This window comes from Orbicella franksi, chromosome 4, assembly GCF_964199315.1.
Source record: "Orbicella franksi chromosome 4, jaOrbFran1.1, whole genome shotgun sequence".
Taxonomy (NCBI): Eukaryota; Metazoa; Cnidaria; class Anthozoa; order Scleractinia; family Merulinidae; genus Orbicella; species Orbicella franksi.
Window position 1 is genome coordinate 11,775,599 of NC_138148.1, and position 21,410 is coordinate 11,797,008.

Consider the following 21,410-nt stretch of genomic DNA (forward strand, 5'->3'; position numbering starts at 1 on the left):
TCTCCCCGTCTTCTTCAACCTCGATCCCAGGCTCTCTCCCCTTTGCCTCCCTTGTCACTCCTTACCGACATGAAAGAGCCTGGGATCAAGATTGCGTCTTCTTTTGACCGTTAACTGGAATTTTGGTCAATAGAATAAGTGCTCCAGATCTTAAGTTGGTGATCGATATAATCTGTCTCAGAGATTTGAAGTTCAGTAAAGTTTACCCATTTTGAATACTGGGTGTTCGTTTGTGTCATTTCTGAATTAAAATTTCCGCACGCAGTTTCTATGCAAAACATGAGACGAAGTTACGAAGTCAATGTGTGATCGGGCGCTCATTCCCTGAATGAGAATTACCTTACGTTTACCTTGGACGTCGTAGGAAAAAAGAGAGTGCCTAAACGTACTTCAATAAGGACTTACCAAAAGGGACATTTTCTCCTGTGCTCGGTCAAGAAAAGATATGCGGAAGGGCAAAACTAGCCTCCTTTATGGGCACCGCGGTTTGGAAAGAGAGAGCAGAGCATATTAGGCCTCTCCCCAGACCACATCACAGTGTTCTCTTGTGCCCATACCTCCTCTTCGTATTTACTTGCAGGAGAGCTCAACAACAGCCTGTTAGGACCTGTCATTCTAAAAATAGTTTATATAGTACTACACCGTCAGTATAGACTCTCTGTGACAAAGGCCACTCGGCAAAAGACCACAATAAAGGAATTTTTTGGACATTCTTTTACTTAAATTGCATATTTACCTAATATTTAATGCAGCAAAAGTGCGTTTCAAAAGTGCCTAACTAGAAACTTAATGATCAATATAATTTATCGTAACTGGCATAAAAAACGCACAAAATAGGTCTCTTTTCTTGCTGTGATCTTGCGGGCGATCTTTCGTGCATTCTTACACACAGGTAGTAGCTTAAAACTAATGGCCGACTCTGATTGGTTGCCAAGAAACGTCAGCGACAGTCTTGGAGTGGCATCGTTACAAATTGTTGCATTTTGTTGGCTTGTTAACACAAAGGCTTTTCAACGAGAGACTCTGAGCTGGTTTAACATAACGAAATGCTTCATAATTTGCGATTCCCGTCGTGCTAAATAATTTACTGGGCAAACATTACAAAAGGTAGGCAATTTAATTCTACGACGCCATATAGGAAACAAATACGACTGGACTTCTTGGAACTCTTGGATGTAGGGGACAATAAGTTGCCGTCCCGCTCACGCTATGACACAATTATGACGTGTAGTAATGGCCATGGGACACTTTGCTACCCTGAGATTTGTCTGTACAATCAATCACAAATCCTTGAACTACAAAAACGACGGAAATCAATGCAAGGTCTTTGAGGCTTCTTATAACAACAGTTACACGAGTTCTAGAGCTGAAAGCCTCAGGCTCAGTGAGGCGCAGGCTTCAGTTAATTCAAGTGAAATCCTTTCTCTCTTGTGGCTGCTAGTAATTTCTCTCGCATAACTTCTTCTGAGGAATATTCGGGCAGCTTCAGGTAATGCACGCATGTGTTGACAGAAGGAAAAGAACCATCCCCGTCACTCTCCTTACGCACAACTGTGAGGCGAGGATGAAGATTGGCGAGGCCACCAGGAGGGAGAGACGAACAGCCGGTGGTGAACTGGAGAAAAGCCTGAAACGAGACAACAAGCAAAAGAAGTTCAGAATACTGCATGTGAAGGTCTCGAAAAGGAGGGTCTCCACTTTAAGGAAAGAGAAACTGACTAACAAAAGAACGGACCGACAGATGTACACACGGGCGGAAGACAGGAAGGACAAGCAAACGAACGAAACGAACGAACGAACGAACGAACGAACGAAGGAAAGAACGAACGAACGAAACGAAGGAAAGAACGAGCGAACGAAGGAACGAACGAAACGAATGAAGAAACGAAGGAACGAACAAACCGAACGAACGAGAGCGAACGAACGAGCGAGAAAACGAATCAAATGAAACGAGATGCGCAATGAAACGAAAGAAAGCAAGTGAAATGTTCTTACCTTCCTCTCGTCGCCACTCATGCTGACCAAAACGTTCACAAATTTCTGAAAGCCTGGCGTGTCTCGAGTGTATCCAAACTTGGGTTCAGTGTAGTTCATGATGTCTTCTCTGGTCCATTGAGGAATTTGTTCTCCGCTCAGCATCAACTGCAGCTCCTCTGGAGTAAACGGACCAAGCTTCTCCATCGGAAACACGGAGTTGAAGCCGTCTGGAAAATAAACATCAAGTTGAATAAGTCTCAAATATAACAAGGTCTTCGTTCGAACCTTGACTTTGCTTTGAACAACTACGCTGGTGTGCTTAGCATGCCTAAAAGTTCTACTTCACTCGTTTAACAAACAGTCATACTAAACAGAGTGTTTTCACAGATGACACGGCAGCCATATCGATGTCTCAAAACAATGAAACGGCGGCTACGTTGGTGTACCAAACCTATCCTGTGGGAGTTTAACTCTTTTCTCATGTAAACACTTCCTTTTGTTCCGATAAATTTGAAAGCCTGCAGGCAAAGTGAGTAAAAACGCTCTATAAGCATTCGTTTAGTTGGGTGTAAATTCTATCATCTGAGTACAAGGAGTATTACCTCTAAATGCATCTAGCTGTCGTTGCACCCCGTTATATAAACAGAACTCTTTGACAAGCTTGATATACTCCTCGGCGTTCTCTATTGCTAGCACCTGTCACAAAGGAAAACGTCGACAAGGTAAATTACATGTACAGAACTAAATATGTATACAAAAACGGTGAATTACGAGAGTAATCAAACATGAGGTCCCCTGTAAGATGCAAGCTGTAACTGGTAATAAATTTATATCATTAATATACGATTTATAGAGCAAGTGGGTGAGAGACATCAGTAAAAGACAATATTTCCCAGAGCCAACCGGTAGGAGAGATGCGAATTAGCAAAGGAACTAAATCGTTACTGCGCTGCGCTGCTTATCATACCTAACCTGGCTACAGTAAAACTAAATTATGTATCAGACTACAGACAACAGGGTTTTTTTCTTTTTCGTGCAGTTATTGTTTTCTCGCTCTATTTCTCTTCTCGCTGAACGAACTAAGGGACAGGGATTGTTTGTTGTCTAATTACATTTGAGATCAGAGACAGTATCTCACCACGCAAGTACAACAGACACTAAGAAGTACAACTATTTCATGTACCTTTTCTCCACCATCTTGTGTTAGATCAACTTCACTGAACCCGTAAACCTTGGAAGATGGCGAGAATTGGAAAGTTAGCCTGAAAAAATAACACATAAGGCAATGAATTCATCTCAAGTCATGACTTTAGCTATTTATTACAACACCTCTGAAGGCTGTACGTCTATGTCGAGCCTGCCATCAACATGGCAACGTCTCACCGTGTTTGTTTGGAGATCGTTGACGAGAAACAAGATTACAGGTTTGCTGACAGGAAATGTATCAGCTGAGATTCGTAATAATCGGCTTGCAAATAATGTTCTGTTAGTTTTAAAACAATTGGAATAGTGAGTGACTCTTAAGTCGTTACACAGTTTCAGAGGTAAAAGAAAATCTTAAACTATTACTTGCTAAGAACGTTAAGAACACTTGACGATAAATCACGAACATTTTGGCAACAAAAACAGGTTTAAATTTTTGCGGGCCATACGGTAGAATAAGGCCCACTGAATTGACCAATCACAGCGCGCGTACTAACAGTTGGAATATAGCACTCACCCTAAATCATCAACACTGCATTCAACGCCATGAGCTGTCTTCAACTTCAGCTCCGATATTCTGGCTTTCTTTTCATTTGTTGTTAGCAAATCGTCTTTAAGAATGTCATTTTTCCTTGCGACCAACTCTTGGAGTTGTTTCAGAAAAGTCGCTCTGTGCGGGTCCACAATGTCCATATCACTATCATCCAAGATGCCCGCAAACCAAGACTTCGTAAGTGGTGTTAAAGGAATGTCTTCAACACTTTCCTTAGTTTTACTCAGTTCAGAATTTTCTTCCTTGGAGAGTTCCTCTTCCTCTTCGATAAGTTCTCTTTCTTTGCTGGATTCCCAGTCCAATTTATTGATCGCATTTTCGTTCTCCTCCAGGCTCGGCTGAGGTTGATCGAGCTCGTTCATCGTGTCCGAGCACTCGACTATATCATCGAGCGAACACGAAGCGTCATCGATTACTTGCAAAGTGCTGCGACTACGAGACAGTGCGTTGTTGCTGCTTGATGACAGCGCACTACAAGACAAGAGTTTTAGAAACGATAGCGACAGCGGGATGTCTACTAATCGACTGTCCTGCAAGCTCTTAGCCAAGAAAACACCAAGGATATAGAACAGCTTTGCTACCCTCTCGGTATCAGGGGCATCCTGTGGGAGTGGCGCTGGAAAGAGGCCTCCGGCGCGTTGCACGTAATAGCCCCTTGGACGAATTCCATGTCCAATGTCCACCTGAAAGTCAAAATAAAAGAATTAACGCCCTGTTGATATTCGCACGGCAGAATGACAAAACTACTTTCCGAAGAACAGTTCTCTTCAACAAACCTCTCTCGCAGTCTCGTCCACTAAGACGTCATCGCAAATCCACATACCCAGACTCTTGCGTTGAAGCTCGGCCGCCACAAGTGCGTAAAACTCAAGTGATGGCCCTAAACCTGTGCCTTCCTCGTCCTCAAACTCCACCTGAAATAAGAGATTGCGTTATATGACGATTCCATTTTTTCCGTCACGCAACGATGTTCCTTTGCATCGCGTGAAAGCCCGAAGCTTTCATAAATCACCTATTGTTTTTTGGTAGAATTAAGCTGTGAATCAATAACTTATGTCTGCATGAGAGGATTAAATCCTTTTGTTTCTTATGACCTGCCCGGTGGTCTTTGGTATAAGACCTTGAGAGAAGTCAGGAATTAACCCACAAAACGAACAAACCTCCAATACAGACTTGCGTTCAGCATGGAACTTCAGGACACTCATCGCCCAGTCTAACAACTGCAAGGCAAACAAGAACGAGACATGTTAGTCGGCCTAAGAAACCAAAACAAACTTTGTACAATCTCAGTAAGTTTCAAGGGCGCTGCCGATATAGTCTGCTGGCAGCCGGTTTTTTCTCTAAGGGTCACTAGGACGAGTGTTAAGTCATCGCGAACGCAAAAGGGCGGTATGGCGGTGGCCGAATAGGGAAGAAGGCGGAACAAGGGCGGTATGTCTCGTCCCATTCCCCTTTAAACAAAACGTCTCGCCTCATAACCCCTACTGAATTTCGAGAGAAAAACAGACTGCCAGCAGTCTACTGCCGATGTTGTTATCCAATCAGATTATTGCACGGCCACTCACGAGCACACCGGATGTCGTCAAGTCAGCAGGAAGTCATAAGGTTACGTCACGTTACTAAGGGGTCTCTCCCGCTAAAAAAAAAGTTAACACATTTCCTCTCTCCTTGCTATTTTGATACTTTCTCGATTCACTACAGTAGAACCTCGTCGCTATCTTGACCTCGGTTATCTTGAACTCGGTTATCTTAAATTCGGTTATCCTAAACTCAGCGCTAATTCAAACTCAAATCATTTTCCCTCGGATATACCTTTTAAGTCACTTGTCGCATAGCTATACTTGCCTCATCTCCTCGTGGTACTTTCACTCTCTCGTGTTTTAGTCGCCCTACTCTGAATTCGTGTTGCTCTTCTCGTCTGTGGCTCGGAGGACGGCTTCGTTCCAGCGCTACGTCGCGTTTGTTTTGCAGCCAAACGATCGCCCTGATGAGAGAGAATGGAAGACTTTAGACGCGAAGAGTAGCACATTATATATTATGAAACACGCAAACAACCAACCAGGGAAACCTAAAACAGTCTCCTGGAATAATCAGATTTCTTAATAAAAATAATTTGGCTTCGAACCGCAGCGGAAGATGAGACATTTCACGAGGGTTAGGGAAAAATAACCGAAAGCAGCCCCAAAATAAAGAACGTCTCCATTAGGCCTGTTCTGTTTTACACACGAAATATTTTCAAATGGACATTGAAAAAGGTAAACTCTCTGCACTATCTACAGGAACCTACAGCATAAAACGGAACTTGTAGAAAAACAAGAGCGCAACTGTCAGAGAGGTAGCGTTTGTGGCTCTCTTACCGTGAGCTTCCGAAAGCTGTGCATGAAAAGTAAAGCTGTCTCGTTTCAAAAGGAAATAAGAACGGAAACGTGCTGGTTAACACTCCACTCCATTCTGGTAACGCGTTACTGGACAGCACTAATGGATCCTGCAAAACAAGCGAGATGACACGCAGTCAGAAGTGAGCGGGAGAGACTGAGTACGAACTTAAAGCACAAGGAACCATGACAAGGGGAAAGACGAGATGCAGAGTGCCTGTGACATCGCTCTTTAAATGCATTCCTGTCGTTTTCTTGTTATCGTCGTTCTGAGTTTAATTTAGCTTTGGAAGTTCTCCATTTTAAGAGAAAACCCGTCTTCCTTTGCGCCCACATTTTCTGTCACAAAATAGAAGAGACGACTCGGTACGAGGCTGTCTCCGCTGTAGCAACGAACCCAGACCGATAACATAGACTAATTTCAAAATGCGCAACAAAAATAGATGAGCAGATTACTTTAGGGAAATAATTAAGGGAATAAATGGAGTACCTCGACAAGGAAATTCACAAAATAAACAGTGAAAGTCAGAACAAAGATTTAAGTTGCTATTGCGGGTTAAATATCCTTCTGACAAAGACTATTGATGGTCCAGTTAATATAACCTGTTTCTTACCTGAATCTGCTGGATTAGTTTGGTTGTGAGTTTTTTACTTGTAAAATCTTCATTGCTTACGATGAATCCGTACTTCTCATTACCTGAATAGAGAAGAGGCAAAAAATCCTTCAATGTTTTCTTACACTCAAGTGTAAATAAAATAACACCAAGAACAGCCTAATTGAAACTTCTGACTTTTCCCAGCATACTAACTTTGAAAGGAAATATAGCGCCCGACAGGACCCAGATAAAAATCTGAAACGTTCAAAGCCTACGTCATTTTAAATAAAACTTTACCACACAAAACATATATTCGAGCTCTTCAAATTTATAACGAGTTTTTCTCCAAAATTACTAAAGAGGTAGAAAAAACAGTGATTGTGCAAGCCATCAAAATAGAGAGGAGCGCAGCGGCCGCAAGCTAGGAGTACAGAGGGATGAAAATCTACGGAAGGCGGGGGTACGGAAGGCGGGGGTAAAGAGGACGGGCGTCGGAAGAAATACCCTTCTTACCCACCCTACTATTTCTCCCTCCCTCGTTTAAAAACTTACCATCTCCAAAGTCATACGCAGAACTGGTAGATACACTGTAGAGGACTTTCAGGAGCTGCAGAATGTCCTGAATAGCGGACATGTCATTAACAGCTACTGGTGTGGGGACAGTCGAGCTCTTGTCCTTTGGCACCTCCGGTTTTACCTCCTGTTTGACTTCCGCCTTGTCAAGAGTGGGGGAGTTGGGTGGGGAGGAGTCCAGAGTATTACAAAACTCCTGTTGAAGGAAAGACAAACAGGTTTGTGATTTAACAGAGTAAAGAAAAGCTTCACAGAAACTTTAAGAAAGAAATATTTTTAACTAGCAGAAAACAACGCAGGCGCATATCGGTCACGAGACCGATCGAAACACCGGGGAATTCATTGATCGCTTGTGAGGGTCAGGTGAAATCGACTTTCAAGTCCTTGTTAGAGTGTCGTAAAGTACCTTGTAAGCTGCCACGAGTTGAGAGCAGTTTCTGTTCTTTCGTATGCTCTTAGGCACCCCTGACAACTTCCATTTTCTCAAGAATGCAGCATCAGCATGCCTCTGAAGGAACGAGATCACTTCGGACTTAGGCAGGTCATCTGTTCCTAGATAGCGCTCAACATACGATATAGTCCAGTGAACCTGGCAAATACACCAATCAATCAATCAATCAATCAATCAATCAATCAATCAATCAATCAATCAATCAATCAATCAATCAGTCAGTCAGTCAGTCAGTCAGTCAGTCAGTCAGTCAGTCAGTCAGTCAATCAATCAATCAATCAATCAATCAGTCAGTCAATTTATCCGTCCGTCCATCAGTCAGGCAAGCAAGCACGTACTTACCTGCCAAGCAAGCAAATTAGAAAGTACGAAAATCAGTTGCAAATAATGATAAAAACAAAAACTTGCTAGCTACAGCAGACCACAGAAGTCTCTTTTTCCTGCAATTTTTTCAACTACAGACGCATTTATCCTGTCTGTGGGTTACTTATGCAGCTAAAGCTGTTCACCTAGACAGTATGTGGAATTAAAAGAAGCTAATCAGTTACCGTTGTTTCCAAGTGTTCCTTCGTTTCACTTGATCGTTCCGCTTGTTCGGGGTCGTGAACCTCTCGATAGCTGATACTGAACAGGAGAAAAACAGCCAAATTTATAATTACAACAACACTTGATCGTCAAGAACGGTTTGTTTGTTGTGTAAGCAGCGGAGGACAAAGCAAACGTTTTAATTTCAACTAAAAAATCAAAACATTAAAATTGTGTCTTTATATAACACTGTATTCCTTAAAGAAAACTCACGTGTAGGTTGGTTCCCAGACCCTTCGCACTCGCTCATTCTTAGATATCCCAGCAGCCAATGCAACCTTTTGTACGTAGGAGAAAATGGTGGCCTTGGGATCATCTAAACACACCTCGACTTCTGACTGCTGGTAAAATACCAAGATAAAAACAAACAATTAGTTAAGTCATGGTGAAAAACGTCTCCCTGCCTTAGCTGAGATAACACTAAGCTGATCTCTAAGGACTGATAGTTGAAAATGCTCACTGAGTAATGTAATCTCTAAGACAGAGGGTCCGACTGGTGTGTGAAAGTTCATAAGTTGGAAGGATTGGGAAAGCGGTTCCTAGAAGTTTGTGTCACTGATTGTTTAATATCTCATGATCACATGAACTGACTCGCATTGATCTGGAAAAAGAGCGATTCGATACAGCAACAAGAAGTTAAAGGAGCTCAGTCACGGTATTTTGAGTTATTTTGGTCACATACAAAATTACCTTTAAATGGTAAGAAACCTGAAAATAACAGTTTAATAAGATAGAAAAACACCAAAGAGATAATGATAAACCATAAAGGAACACGGATGGCTAAGGATGGAGAAGATTAACACGGATTACAAACAACGAATTTGAAAAATTGAGGCTAAACGTTGCAATATGCACAAACCGTGACTGAGCTCCTTTAAATTGGCTGAACGTAAAAACTACAACCTACGTGCTGTTCATGGGTCGGATTTCAAAAATAAAAAAAAATGAGTACGTACGCTCAAAACAATCCACAGTACCCCAACAGCTTGTTATAAAGCAGAGGAGTTTTACACTATAAGGAAAAACGGATTATATGTAGCTATACCATGTTCTCTGGAAGTCACTAGATCAATCACGTTTGTTACAGATTATAAAAGTTAAACAACAGCTGACAATATGTACCGTAAGCGATGCAGGTCCCTTAAGAGTCAACACAAGGTGAGGTTCGAGTGATGCAGTGGTCACTTCCGACGACGAGCTCTCTAAAGATCCTGTCAGAAAAAAAAGAGAGAGAAGTGCTTGAAACACGAAAACAAAACAACAACTTCCAGTACAAAAGGAACTGGACTAGCCCTATCTATTCTATATAAGCCACCAACATGTACCACCAATATGTACTTCAACGCCACTTATACTTATGAAATAACTATATTTTACTTCGTTGATATATTCATGAGATTTTAACATTTTCTGAAAGTCTGATGATGTTAAGCCCACAAAGTGGCATGACGGAGAGAGCTTCAAATTTTCACCTTTTACTCAAAATGGCTGAGATGAAGAAGGTATTATAAGTTCCCTTCTTAGTGGAACAACAGGTACAACAGTTTTGGTAGAACGGTAATTGTAGTTACGATTCGGGAAAATGTGTGAACCATGCACTTGGAATTTCAACAGAACAATTTACCTAGCGCAGGAATAACAATGTCCTGGGTTTGAGCAATGTTTGTTCTTCCTGGTCTCGGATCAAATGCAGGAACCAGAGCAGAGAACTGTCTCTTAAGCACGTGCTCGTCATCCCACGTGCGGCGACGCCCACCGCGTGACTCGGGCTCCTCTTCAACCTGAAGAATGATAAAGCATGCAAACATGGAGTCAGACAAAAGCGCAACACTTACACTTATACAGCGACTGCAGTGCATTTTGTTATAGTGTACACGAGAGAGAACGTCTCATCACAGTTCCACACACCTCGATTATAAGAGAGCCCCTCCAATTAAAACTCATTCCCACCTCGTAATCATCTTCGTTTTCTTCGTCGTTCTCGTCATCATCATCATCGTCGTCATCGTCATCATCATCGTCAGAAGGTTCAGGAAGATCGTAATCATCCTCCAGTCCCGTCAGCAGTCCCGAACCTCTCATGGCCACGTACATATCCAGGTCAGAAGCTCTAGTCAGTCTGCTGCCTGGCGAATTGGCTGCGTTCACGGCTGAGCTTAACAACCTGTTGGAATCATGCAGACGCGTCATTGACTGCCAAATCTAATAGACATGCGTTCAATGCTTCGTTCTGTTATGAAGCAAGCAAGGATGTAGGGTGAGCAAAACGACGCGCAGAAAAAACCGCGAGCTTTAGGCGAGCACTGTTTTCTCAAACTTCTTTCCTGAACCTGTTTTGTTCCAAAAGAGCTTTATAACAGAGGCAAACACGGTTAAGACTCTTTTATTCTCTTCTGTTTTGGGAGAAAATAACCTGGTCTGGAGACTAGTTTTAGATCAAGCGCAATTCTGTACTGTGCACTCTGAGATATAAACCACCCTAACATTCAGTGTTATTAGCACGGCGGATACAGAGAAACAAGGAGCGCTGAAAACTCTGTGCTGTTCACATGATATAATTCAAATAGAATTTTTTTGCTGCTCATGCATGCGCAGAATGAGGTCATGACTGAGCTTCAATGCATCACTCCTGAAGCCATATGACGAATTTTGATTGAGCCAATCAGAGACCGCGGAGAATAGTATGTAGCCTACCGTAAGCAGAGCACTAGATGTGACCTTTCCCACGAATTCAGTTAAGACAACCAAATTCAACTTCCAAGAAAATGTTTTTACCTTCTTGCAGTTTCTCCCACAGAAATGTTAGGAGACGAAATGTTGGGCCTGGAGGGTGGCAGCGAGGGAGGTCTGGCAGGAGGCAGTCCCTCATCTTCTGTTACCTCTTCTATTTCACCTACAGTCTCTTTCGGTTCATCGGCACTCGGCACCACCTCCGTGCTGTCTGCAGCTGTCTCTGATACCACCACTGCATTCCCAGACGAGTCAATAATGTCATCTGACGTAAATATACCTTCATCGGGTATCTCCTCAACTCGGACGGCTTCCACTAACACCTCGCTAGACTCATCAACAGTTTGAGACGTTGAGGAATTCTCCTGCTGAGGCTTCTCCGGTGATACAACTTCAGGCTCCTCTGTAGAGGATCCCTCTTCGGAAGCTCCTTCTTCACCAGGGCTGGACGATGAAGGTTCGCCCGCAGCCTCTGAGGATGGACCTGGTTCGACCACTCTCAAGTCAAACTTGCCATCAGCACCCATACGATAAGAGTTAGAAGTACCATTTGACCATGCCACTTCGACCCAACCTACAATCATCAAGAGGAAGGTCAACATGAATGTCCAAACGCAAGCTGGTGTAACAGTTGGGAAAACCGCTTTGCTGCGCCACGTTCCAGTCCCGTAATGGAGCCACGTCACGGTTTACGCATCTAGGAAAATTTAGCCTAAAATATTTTTGTTTGAAATCCGTCTTTATCTTCTCCATCCTTAACCATCCTTGTTCCTTTATGGTTTTTTATTACCTCTTTGGTGTTTTTCTATCTTACTAAACTTTTATTTTGGGGTTTCAGTTAAGTTTAAGGCAATTTTGTACGTGGCCACAATAACTCAAAATACGGTGACTAAACTTCTTTAAGTAGTTGTTTTCTTAGACTACAAGAAGAGACTGAAGAAGTTTCTGAAGTAACTGAAGAAGTTTCTGCTTAGTCCTGAGATTTACTGGATGCAGAACTGATACAACTCCATTATGGAAACTAAGTGTCACTAAGGAAACTTTCCTTGCACATTTCACTCTCCGTATTACAGACATTCGAACCACGAACACTTGACATTTTGCAGCATATCTGTTTTGGCGACTTAAAAAATGAAGGCTCTTCATATAACGTATAACATTAATGTTTTTACAGTTCAGCAACACTAAATACTCTTGCTAACAGAACTATGAAGAGCCCTCAACAAAAACACACAACACCACCACCCCCACAACTGTATAAGTTGTTATCACCGTTACCGTTCTGTAGCTCCCCAGTGACGAGGCCTTCACCGGGGGGACTTCCGTCCTGATCTTTCCACTTCCAGTCCATCCCCCGGACCACTTTGCTACCCACGTTCAGGTGTTTCAACATCTGCGAGCGGATGAGGCGGCGTTGGCGGCGCAAGGCAGCTTCCACCTCACGCGCAGCTTTACCAGGACACAGGGACCAGCAGGGTTTCAGTGACTTGGCCAGCTTCTCGCCGGCAGTGACACCCTTGGAAGATGACTGCTCTGGACCTGTAGGTTTATTACAGTCAATTTATAAATAGTTACTAAAAGTTTGGTTATCTTGATCGACACGACCTTCCCCTTGCTCAGTTCTTTTTTTTTTTTTCCACTGTAGGAAACAGTTAAAACATTGAGGTTGCCTTTGATTTGAAGGCAATTTTGTTTAAGGCTTGTGCTCCGGGGATGCAATTCCAGGTTGGACTAAGTTGGATTTTTGATTTTGTGCTTGTCTACTTGAGCGAAGGTGGGCAGTGTACTCAGTGTATGATGGAGCAAGAACCAGGGTCCAGGCTCCTAATAGCGTCAAGCACCTCAAAAGAGGAGAATATTTTACTTTGGACGTTTAAGAGGAGAATAATTTACTTTGGACGCTTAAGAGCGAGAGACTATTACAGAGAGCGTGAGATTTGGTCTGAGATTTTCAGAGAAGAAATCACTCCCAGTCTATTGTAGTGTGAGGTTTTCCTCTGAAACCGACTTACCTGATCGGTGATCCTTATTTTTAACACATTCAAAGGTAGATAACGACACAGATATCACTGTGCGAATACCGCAGGCAAGTGATTCGTGTTCCTCTATAGCAACATTTAAGAATAGACAGGAACTAACCTAAGGGTTCCTCTACCGCTGCTACTACTGTTCCGTACACTTCAAATCCTGACAGAGACAGATAATGAGTCTGACCACTGGCGTTCTTCCCAGCTTGCTGCAAACGCACATAGCGCCATCCTTCTTGGTCTGAGGGAGGCTCTAACGGCCAGGAGGCTGTGGACCTGGAGATTAAAACGTTTGTACAATTAAAAATCCTTGAAAATCTTCATCTCTCTTGGCAACGTGGTCAAGTGATTTAGGACACTGGGATTGGGAAACACCGAGAAGAAGTGAGAGACCCGGAGCTGGGGTGGATACAGGATTTTAAAGAAGGGGTTCGAGATACTGTAGGGTGCGGGGGGGGGGGGGGGAGGGGCATCCGCCCCTAGAAAGTTTTTAAAATAATTTAGGTCTTCGGACATGGGATTTCCGGCATTCTGACACGAAGCCAGCGTGTTATAATGTCAACTTTTTTTTTTAATTTAGGGGGCTCGACCACACCCCGAACCTCCCCGCTAGATCTGCCCCAGCCGGAGTATTTCAAATCCTTGGAGCCTGCCTTGGTGTAGAGGGTACATAGCTACTACTGGTCTATAGAAGTAAATATAAGTTCTTAAATGTCATACCCGGGTTCATTCAGAGAGTTGTCGTCTGTATGGGTGTACAATGTTGTCCAGTTCTTTCCATCCTTGCTCACTTGGAAAAGCCAATTACGAAGAGCAGACCTATATGAAGATGAAAGGAAGTCAACAAAAAAAGATACATGTAGTTGTAAAATCACGAAACAATTAGTTAACTCTTTCCTTAGAAAATGACCTTCGCTGGTAACGAGATTAAGCATCGTGTTTCTTCTTCCCGTGATGAGCAAAGTCACCACTATCCCCCCCCCCCCAACATTTTCCGTTCACTGGTCTTTAAGAGGGATCGTTGTGAACGAGAATTAATTTTTCTTTCCATTCGTCACATGAAATTCTATCATAGTTAAAGAAGACGTAAACCACTTCAACTCCCTATGGGTTCATCTTCTGTAAGATGCCAAGAGGACACATGCATTTTCATACAATGTATACACCTTCACGAAAATCGCGAGTAACTCTCAGTGCGCGGCAAAATTCTTCAACTTAGAATTCATTTGGCCGGCGTGATTACTTGGCCGATCTGCTGGCGTCCGGCGAAAAGCCTCTTTACAACTGTCAGCGTGTTCGTGCCATTTCTGATTGGACAATCAAAATCGGAATTATTCGGATGCGCCCACGAAGTTTACCGAAAACAGCGCTTGTTTCCACTGTGCTCGCTTTTTATTTCGGCAAACTTAACCTTCCGTATGTATCCTGCAGAACAGCTTTTCTGCAGGATAAACAAAAATGATACGCCTTAGAACTCTGGCTTTTCTTAGATAGGATTTTAATCTTTGAATAGAGTGAAGTAAAGAACTTTTGGCATGTCGCGATGTAACTGACCTTCCATAGCCTCGAGCATGTCTGAGAGTGTAACAGGATGGCATACACCACACACCAAGATCAATGGCAAACCACGCATTCCTACAAAGGAAACAGAAAAATCGAAAATCAGGAAATGATTAAATCTATACGTTGAACACATAATTTTAAACACCTGAAATTTAACCAATGCAGTATTATGTAAGTTCTGACGTTCAGTGGGTGTTCAGAAAACTAGCTGTAAAACACCATGTGTATTGCAATGTAGTGGAATCAAGTAACACCATAGAGATGTGTGTGACTTAAATTACACTTGACGAAACTTAAATGTGGAGTTGACCACGGCGTGAAAATGTTTTAAAATGTGGTACGAAACAAAAAGGCAGGCTATATGGGTTATTGACCAAGTGTGAGGTCAAGATGGCTGGATATTGGCCAAGTTCATTTTTTGCGAGTTCATGGACCGAGGAGTCGAGGTCCATAAACTCGCAAAAAAAGAACGAGGCCAATATCCAGCCATCTTGAACGAACAAGCTTGGTCAATAACGGATTTATTATATGGCTTTCGGGGAAATTTTTCTTGCAGGACACGGCGGGTAGTCCCGAGCGGGCAAGATAACTCTATCTTGCCCGCTCGGGTAGCCAATCACAGCGCAGGATTTGATTCATCTTGCCCACTCGCGGAGCTAGCCATACAATAAAAGTTGTTATAACGTCAAGGAGAGCTACATTATCCGTTATACGAAAAACGTGATTTCCGTTATATCCGTTATGTGTCATCCGTTATTCGTTATACGTTATTACCATACCCTGGTCGATTAAAACGGTTGAAGCTATGTTCACATACTTATCATCATTGGTGTGGCAGTTCAGTGCTGCAGCGTCTCTGCTCAGAATGTCTTCAACTTTTCCATAAGGCAGTCCTCTGCCCTCTGAGGTACTAACCGACACAATTCCCACCGAGCCCGGGTTGACCCAGTCAGGAATAGACTTGCCGTTTGTACCGAGCCAGTACAGAATGCCGTTCTCATCAAAGTCCTGCATGTGAGTGAAAGTGAGCTTGTTGCCTCCTCTGAGAAGACGAACAAAGTGGTAACTACTTCTCTCGTAGTCGTACCACTGTTTGGCAACCTGTGGAAAATAGCGAAATAAAATGAGCACTTGTCAAAGCCCTCTTTATGTACTGTATGTGCGTCCAGGCGTTGTGGAAGGGGGTATCATATAGATTTAGTCGATTGTGATTTGGGAAGTGGGGTAGTATCTTTATTCTTGTACTTATTTTTCAGTTCGAGATTGACGTAAGTGGCATGGCAAAAAAAATCCAAGTAGACGCGTACAAGGCAACGTGAGAGACATGTGAGACATGAGAGAGACACGTGAAACACACACGTTAAACACACACGTGAAACACACGCGACAGACACGTGAGGGACACGTGCAAGGCAGTAGGACTTTGTAAAACTTTGTACACTTCTAACGGTATAATTGCAATGTAAAGTTGAGCCATACTACACTGACAAGACGAGCTCCAAACTCATTAAGTAATTAAAAGTGCGGGAAAACAATCCATAAGATTCCTTCTTTTGATCACTCCAACAAAAGTGTGATCTAATTCCATCTAAGATTCCCTGTAGGGTTATTTTCCAGCAGTTTAATGACTTAGAGGTAATTCGCCAATTTTCATCTGCGTATTGGTAACTGAGCTGTGTAACAACAATGAAAACAGCTGTCGCCCAGCCTCTACGTCAACAGTACAAAATAAACTCACCATTTTCAGCAGGTATCGTTCTAAATCCCCAACAGTTGCCAGTGGCTCCATTTTCAAAGTTCGCCCTGTTCTATCAATTAGAGAACTCTCTCCTGGAGCTCGTTCTAACTGGAACCTCAGTCGCCTTGCCAACACCTGAAAACAAACAAAATTGTTCAGAGCAGTGCAGTTACTGACTTACTTCAACTTTAACACAGCCGGAAACCTTACAGTGCGACTACTTGAACCAGGCCACTTGCGACAAAATTAACCTATGAAGTAACCGCCTTTTTTTCATAAACGAATCTATAATATAGTGCCTGCCAGAGATTTTTTAATCATTATTTTTCCTTACAAACTTACTGTGATGGTATTTCCTTTCCCAATAGGCGAAATTCTGATTATAATATACAAAATACGTCACACATCATGAAAAGCTGCCCATGTATAACACTGTACACTATACAAATGTTAAATTGAAGTAATACACAGTCAACTGATGGCACGCTGATTTTTTCCTTGGTGACATTCACAAATGTTTAATGTCATATATCAAACAGATTACGTGTACTTAACATCATTAAATATTTGCATCTGACACACACCTGAAGACCTGAGCCAGGGCATTCATAAGTGAAAACAGCCAACTTCTCTGTTGACTCTAAAACGGCCACAAGCTTTTTAACAAGGATGGAGGCGGATGTAACTTCACCACTCCTGGAAGCAAAAAAAAAAAACACACTACGTCAGTTAATGATTACCTTGTTTCATGTGCTTTAGTTGGGTTGCTTGCATTTTCATCTTAATTTTCAGCGTGTGTTTGCGAAAAATATCCAAACCCGCCCGAAAAAGAGTCACTAGGAATTTCATGGGGAAGAAAGGTCTCGAAATTACAGTTTAACTCAGAGAATTTCGAGGGGGGGAGGGGGGGGGAGGGGGCATAAACTACATGTAAAACGCACTACCTGTGGGAGAGACGGGATAATTTTTGGAGTGACAATGAAGTCCGCTTGATGTTATGTTCGTGTCAGTGTTTAAGGTCTCAGCTTTCTTCTTTCTTTGACCTTTTCTTTTCTTTTACTTCACTCTATGAAGTGGCTAAGCTAAGTTTATTTTTTAACATACCAGTCACCTGAATTGTTTTGGCTGAAAAGAAATACGATTTTGATAACTGCCAGGTAACATACTTTTCTTGGTTCAGTTGCTCCTCAGTTTCACCAAAAGCAGACTTGAAGACTTCAATTCTTTCAGCAATGCACTCTTCAGCTCGATTGCTGGTATTTTCATTTTCAGATATGGCTTTACCAGTCTACGAGAAGCAAAGAAAGTGTGTGAGAGGAAAACTATAATTATCACTCCATAAATAAATGCATCTGGACTGTATGTATCTTTTAAATGAAAAAAAGGTCTTTCGTTAGTTTTGGAGTCGGCCGATTTTTTGCCGGGGCGCTGTTCTTCACAACTAACCGTCACTGTAGGATAAATTATACACAATTCTAGGCCCGCAAGGGTGCAAAACATACATTGCCCTCCTGTGATGACGCTAGATAATGTATACATGTAGTTATAGTACCTAGTATCTGAGGCCAGACATACAATGAGCTATAGCTGTGGCTTACCTTCTGCAAACTAGCTGATGGTGTTTTAGCTTAGCAATGGCAAGGAAAAGGTAGAAATACTAATAATATTACCTGTACATGTATTTCTCGCATCTCACAGTTTCTCATTGTTAGTCTAAGAATATGAAAATCAACTGAAAAGGCTGATACAAGGTTCATAACAGAATTTATGTATACGTGTCAAAGGAAGATAAATCGCAGTTGGGCTGCCTGTACTAACATTGCTGGGTCACCAATGCTGATGTTATTGTAAGCAGTACCTGAAGTAAATCAATCTCATAGTATTATCATATTCTATAATGCATCATACCTGGTGTAAGCAGCGTAAAAGAGCTGTGACCAGTCCAGCGGATTGTAGTTCATATGAGGAAACTGTGGCGTCATCTTGTAGCACTTGAAGTAAGCCTTTCAATGCACCAAACATTTCTTCCTTCCAGGATTCTTTACTTTCTCCCTAGCATTACGTTATCATTACGAACAGTTGATTAGTAATAAAACCTCGTAAAAAGAGGTAAAAAAACAGATACGCGACACGATGCTGAAACAGCAACATGGAGAATGATGAAATGATGATGAAAGACAAAACTGTTTTGTATTAAAATTATTGCGACTGCATTGTAAGGACCTTCAGGCCACATGAAAAGGTGTCAGTCTACATGCAACCTCTCTAAAAGAACCTCAATAGAGTGCTAATTTTCATGTAGTAATAAGTACACTGTTTTGTAATGCATATTGTAAATAATTTATTCATATTTTGTAGTATATAACTTGTGTCACGTATCATTAGTCACTCTATTAAACTGAAGATGGCATAAGCATGCCGAAACATGTCTTTAAAAACTGTTGTACGTTTTATGCAATATTTATCATTATTGCTAGTATTACGACCTTATAGTAATAAGATCTTGTTACCTCTGTTATGTAAAGTGAAATACTCAGTATACCTTGGTAAGATTTTCCTGAGATAAACAAGCTGAATGCAATTGTGTGACAATTTCCTGCAACTTGGCTACCACTTCACGAGGTGCAGCCTGTGCAGCAAGAAGATACTTCTCCTGAATCTCAGTGGCCAAGTTCCTGATCTTCAGCTTCTGTGCCTCGACCTTTGACACGAACCGCTTTCCTCTCTTTCCCATCCAGCCTGCAGCAAACTCAGGTCCCAAGGATGTCTCAGCATTAAAGGTGTGCTTTGTCCCTCTGTTTGATTCAAAGACAAAGCCAGCTAGGTCCTCGCGAAGAATGGTAGCTTGCTGTCCATCAGCATTGTGCACAGATACCTCTTTGTCTTTGGTGCATGTGAGAGACCAGTTACCTACAGAGAGTCGAGTTGAGCCTGGCGATGACAGCAGTGGTTGGCTTGGGGTTCCAAGCTTCACCTGGCCACGTGCCCTTTGTAGTTTTTCAAGGAATTCTCCTCTGCTCTCTGGAAAGGAAAGAAACACCGGATACTGTCAGTGAAGAATGCAAACCTTTGCATACCGTGTATGTACAGCAGTTGGTGCCATGTACAGTGCAAGTCTGGTGTATTCAGGCTTTGAGACTTACAACACATGACATTATTGTAAAGTGTAAGTGGGAGGCAGGTGGGTGAACTATTTTAAAGGCTCTTTAGTCAGGAGAACCGAGCCTAGAGTTGGGCATTTCTCCAACTTTTAGATAATACGGAGTTTAAGCTACTACTACCACCGTGACATCAAGGACAAGGTTGATCAAAAACTGAATTTATGTTAAATATACAGACTGTCAGACTGTCTCTCACAGTCAGGGCTTACATTGTATGTGCACTGTAAAGTAATGTTAATCTCAAAAAAGAAAATTAAAATATTGCCATCCTCAGTCATGTTCTCCAGACTACACAGAATTTGGTTGTTTTGAGAGAATGGCATAGAACTGTACCAAGATATTCAAGCCATTGTTCTGCTCATTAAAAGTTTTCTTTGATGACGGTCATGTTCAAGTTGCCACTATGGTTTGCTTAGCCTCCTTAAATGTCAGCATCTTGGTAATACTTATTTCAGATTTATCAGTTTCAAAATGTTCCCACTTCCGTCCTAAAATTTAACTTAGTCTTTAAGTTGTGATTTGCTGAACGTAGGTGAAAGGTTGAACAGAAAAGTACAGTGAAGGTACAAGTTCAGCGCCACATGGTGTCTAAAATAATGAGGAACGTTTCCCTTACCAGATGAGTCTGATCCACCTTCAGGACTGCCACTAGAGTACATGGTGGCAAGTTTCCCATCCAAAATGAACCTAAACCAACCATTGCTACCATTAGAAAGCTCCAAAGCACAAGACTCATTCCACAGATAGAGGCAGTCCCTACTCCGTACAATGCACCAGTCATGCCAGTGATATGGCTTGCCCTGCTCTACATCACCTGCATCCTCTTGAACAGTATCTTCATCCTAAAATTACAGACCAGTTAACAATGTATCACTACACAGTTACAATATTTGTACTAAGCAAATTCTCACATCCTGATTCTAATCTTACAGATTGGCCTGAGCTGGTACTCAGCAAAATTCTACTTGTTTTCTATATAGACAACAAGGACAGTGGAGACCATTTAAAAGTGGTAGGGCTAACATTGGGCCAAGATAACAAAGCATTAGGGATCACTTTTCCACCATTTTGTTACTTTCAAGTAGTAATGAAAGCTCATACATGTACATTATCCATGTCATCCAGAGCCCTGAAACACCAAGCCAAACAAAAAAGTACATTTTGTACCCCTCCCCCCTATGCAATCCCTGGATAATACTACAAATTGTTAATTTCATCTGTTTTCAACAAGTTACTTCCTTGCTACATTGTGGAAGTTACCTTTACGGCATCATATCTGTGTTCCTATATATCAGACATCTTGCATGATTTTCGTTTTCAAGCAAAATTTCACTTCCAAGTTTGTAATGACTTGCAATAATGTTACATATCAAACACGAAAGACCGTGTTTGACCACATTTCCTTACACCGAGAAGAGAGTTGAAAATATGTCGCGTACAGCCTGTAGCTGAGTATTTTCGATGAACTTCAAGGTGTTTGGAAATGTGGTCAAACACTGTCTTTCTAGTGTTCGAGATATCTTCTCAATTGAAACTAAAACTAAGGAGAAACTGGAGAGTTAAAATCATAAAAATCTATGTTAATTAAGATCAGACATCCAAACACTGTCACAGTAATGATTTCCTTTGTTTAAACTCGATGAACTATCTTAAGAAAGTAATACACGTATATCATACCTTTTTCTCAGTCTCCTCTTCATTTCCTTTCACCTCTGGTTCCTCTTGAACAGCTTCCACCTCTTGCATTGGTCCTGCAAGGTCTGCCACATGACTAATGACCCCCAGACGAGCCAAGTGACTGATGTATGTCTCTTGGCACTTCTCTAACAAGTCCTCTATGACCTGCAGAGCTGTCAAATGGCCATCATCATCATCCTA

At 42.1% G+C, this 21,410-nt stretch overlaps 1 protein-coding gene across 3 annotated transcripts in view; it reads right to left on the reverse strand.

Annotated features, from left to right (window-relative positions):
* Positions 1–17: 17 nt before the first annotated feature.
* LOC145483388 (E3 ubiquitin-protein ligase HECTD1-like) overlaps positions 18–21,410 on the reverse strand; it is a 29,771-nt gene continuing 8,378 nt past the window's right edge. The window contains exons 10-39 of one of the 3 annotated variants that reach the window (XM_081461893.1): positions 21,210–21,407; positions 20,149–20,374; positions 18,914–19,392; positions 18,280–18,423; positions 17,538–17,659; positions 16,956–17,067; positions 16,372–16,506; positions 15,451–15,734; positions 14,625–14,705; positions 13,791–13,889; positions 13,183–13,346; positions 12,322–12,582; positions 11,089–11,617; positions 10,264–10,477; positions 9,938–10,094; positions 9,436–9,524; positions 8,527–8,654; positions 8,277–8,352; positions 7,684–7,866; positions 7,257–7,473; positions 6,723–6,805; positions 6,091–6,218; positions 5,579–5,717; positions 4,894–4,953; positions 4,510–4,647; positions 3,698–4,416; positions 3,161–3,239; positions 2,580–2,673; positions 1,996–2,204; positions 18–1,627 (exon numbers count right to left, since the gene is read on the reverse strand). In XM_081461893.1, coding sequence (XP_081318019.1) covers positions 1,403–1,627; positions 1,996–2,204; positions 2,580–2,673; positions 3,161–3,239; positions 3,698–4,416; positions 4,510–4,647; positions 4,894–4,953; positions 5,579–5,717; positions 6,091–6,218; positions 6,723–6,805; positions 7,257–7,473; positions 7,684–7,866; positions 8,277–8,352; positions 8,527–8,654; positions 9,436–9,524; positions 9,938–10,094; positions 10,264–10,477; positions 11,089–11,617; positions 12,322–12,582; positions 13,183–13,346; positions 13,791–13,889; positions 14,625–14,705; positions 15,451–15,734; positions 16,372–16,506; positions 16,956–17,067; positions 17,538–17,659; positions 18,280–18,423; positions 18,914–19,392; positions 20,149–20,374; positions 21,210–21,407 — 5,772 coding nt within the window. In that variant the 3' untranslated portion in view covers positions 18–1,402. Of the gene's footprint in view, positions 1,628–1,995; positions 2,205–2,579; positions 2,674–3,160; positions 3,240–3,697; positions 4,417–4,509; positions 4,648–4,893; positions 4,954–5,578; positions 5,718–6,090; positions 6,219–6,722; positions 6,806–7,256; positions 7,474–7,683; positions 7,867–8,276; positions 8,353–8,526; positions 8,655–9,435; positions 9,525–9,937; positions 10,095–10,263; positions 10,478–11,088; positions 11,618–12,315; positions 12,583–13,182; positions 13,347–13,790; positions 13,890–14,624; positions 14,706–15,450; positions 15,735–16,371; positions 16,507–16,955; positions 17,068–17,537; positions 17,660–18,279; positions 18,424–18,913; positions 19,393–20,148; positions 20,375–21,209; positions 21,408–21,410 lie in introns of all 3 variants that reach the window. The other 2 variants (XM_081461892.1, XM_081461891.1) reach the window with 2 other exon arrangements.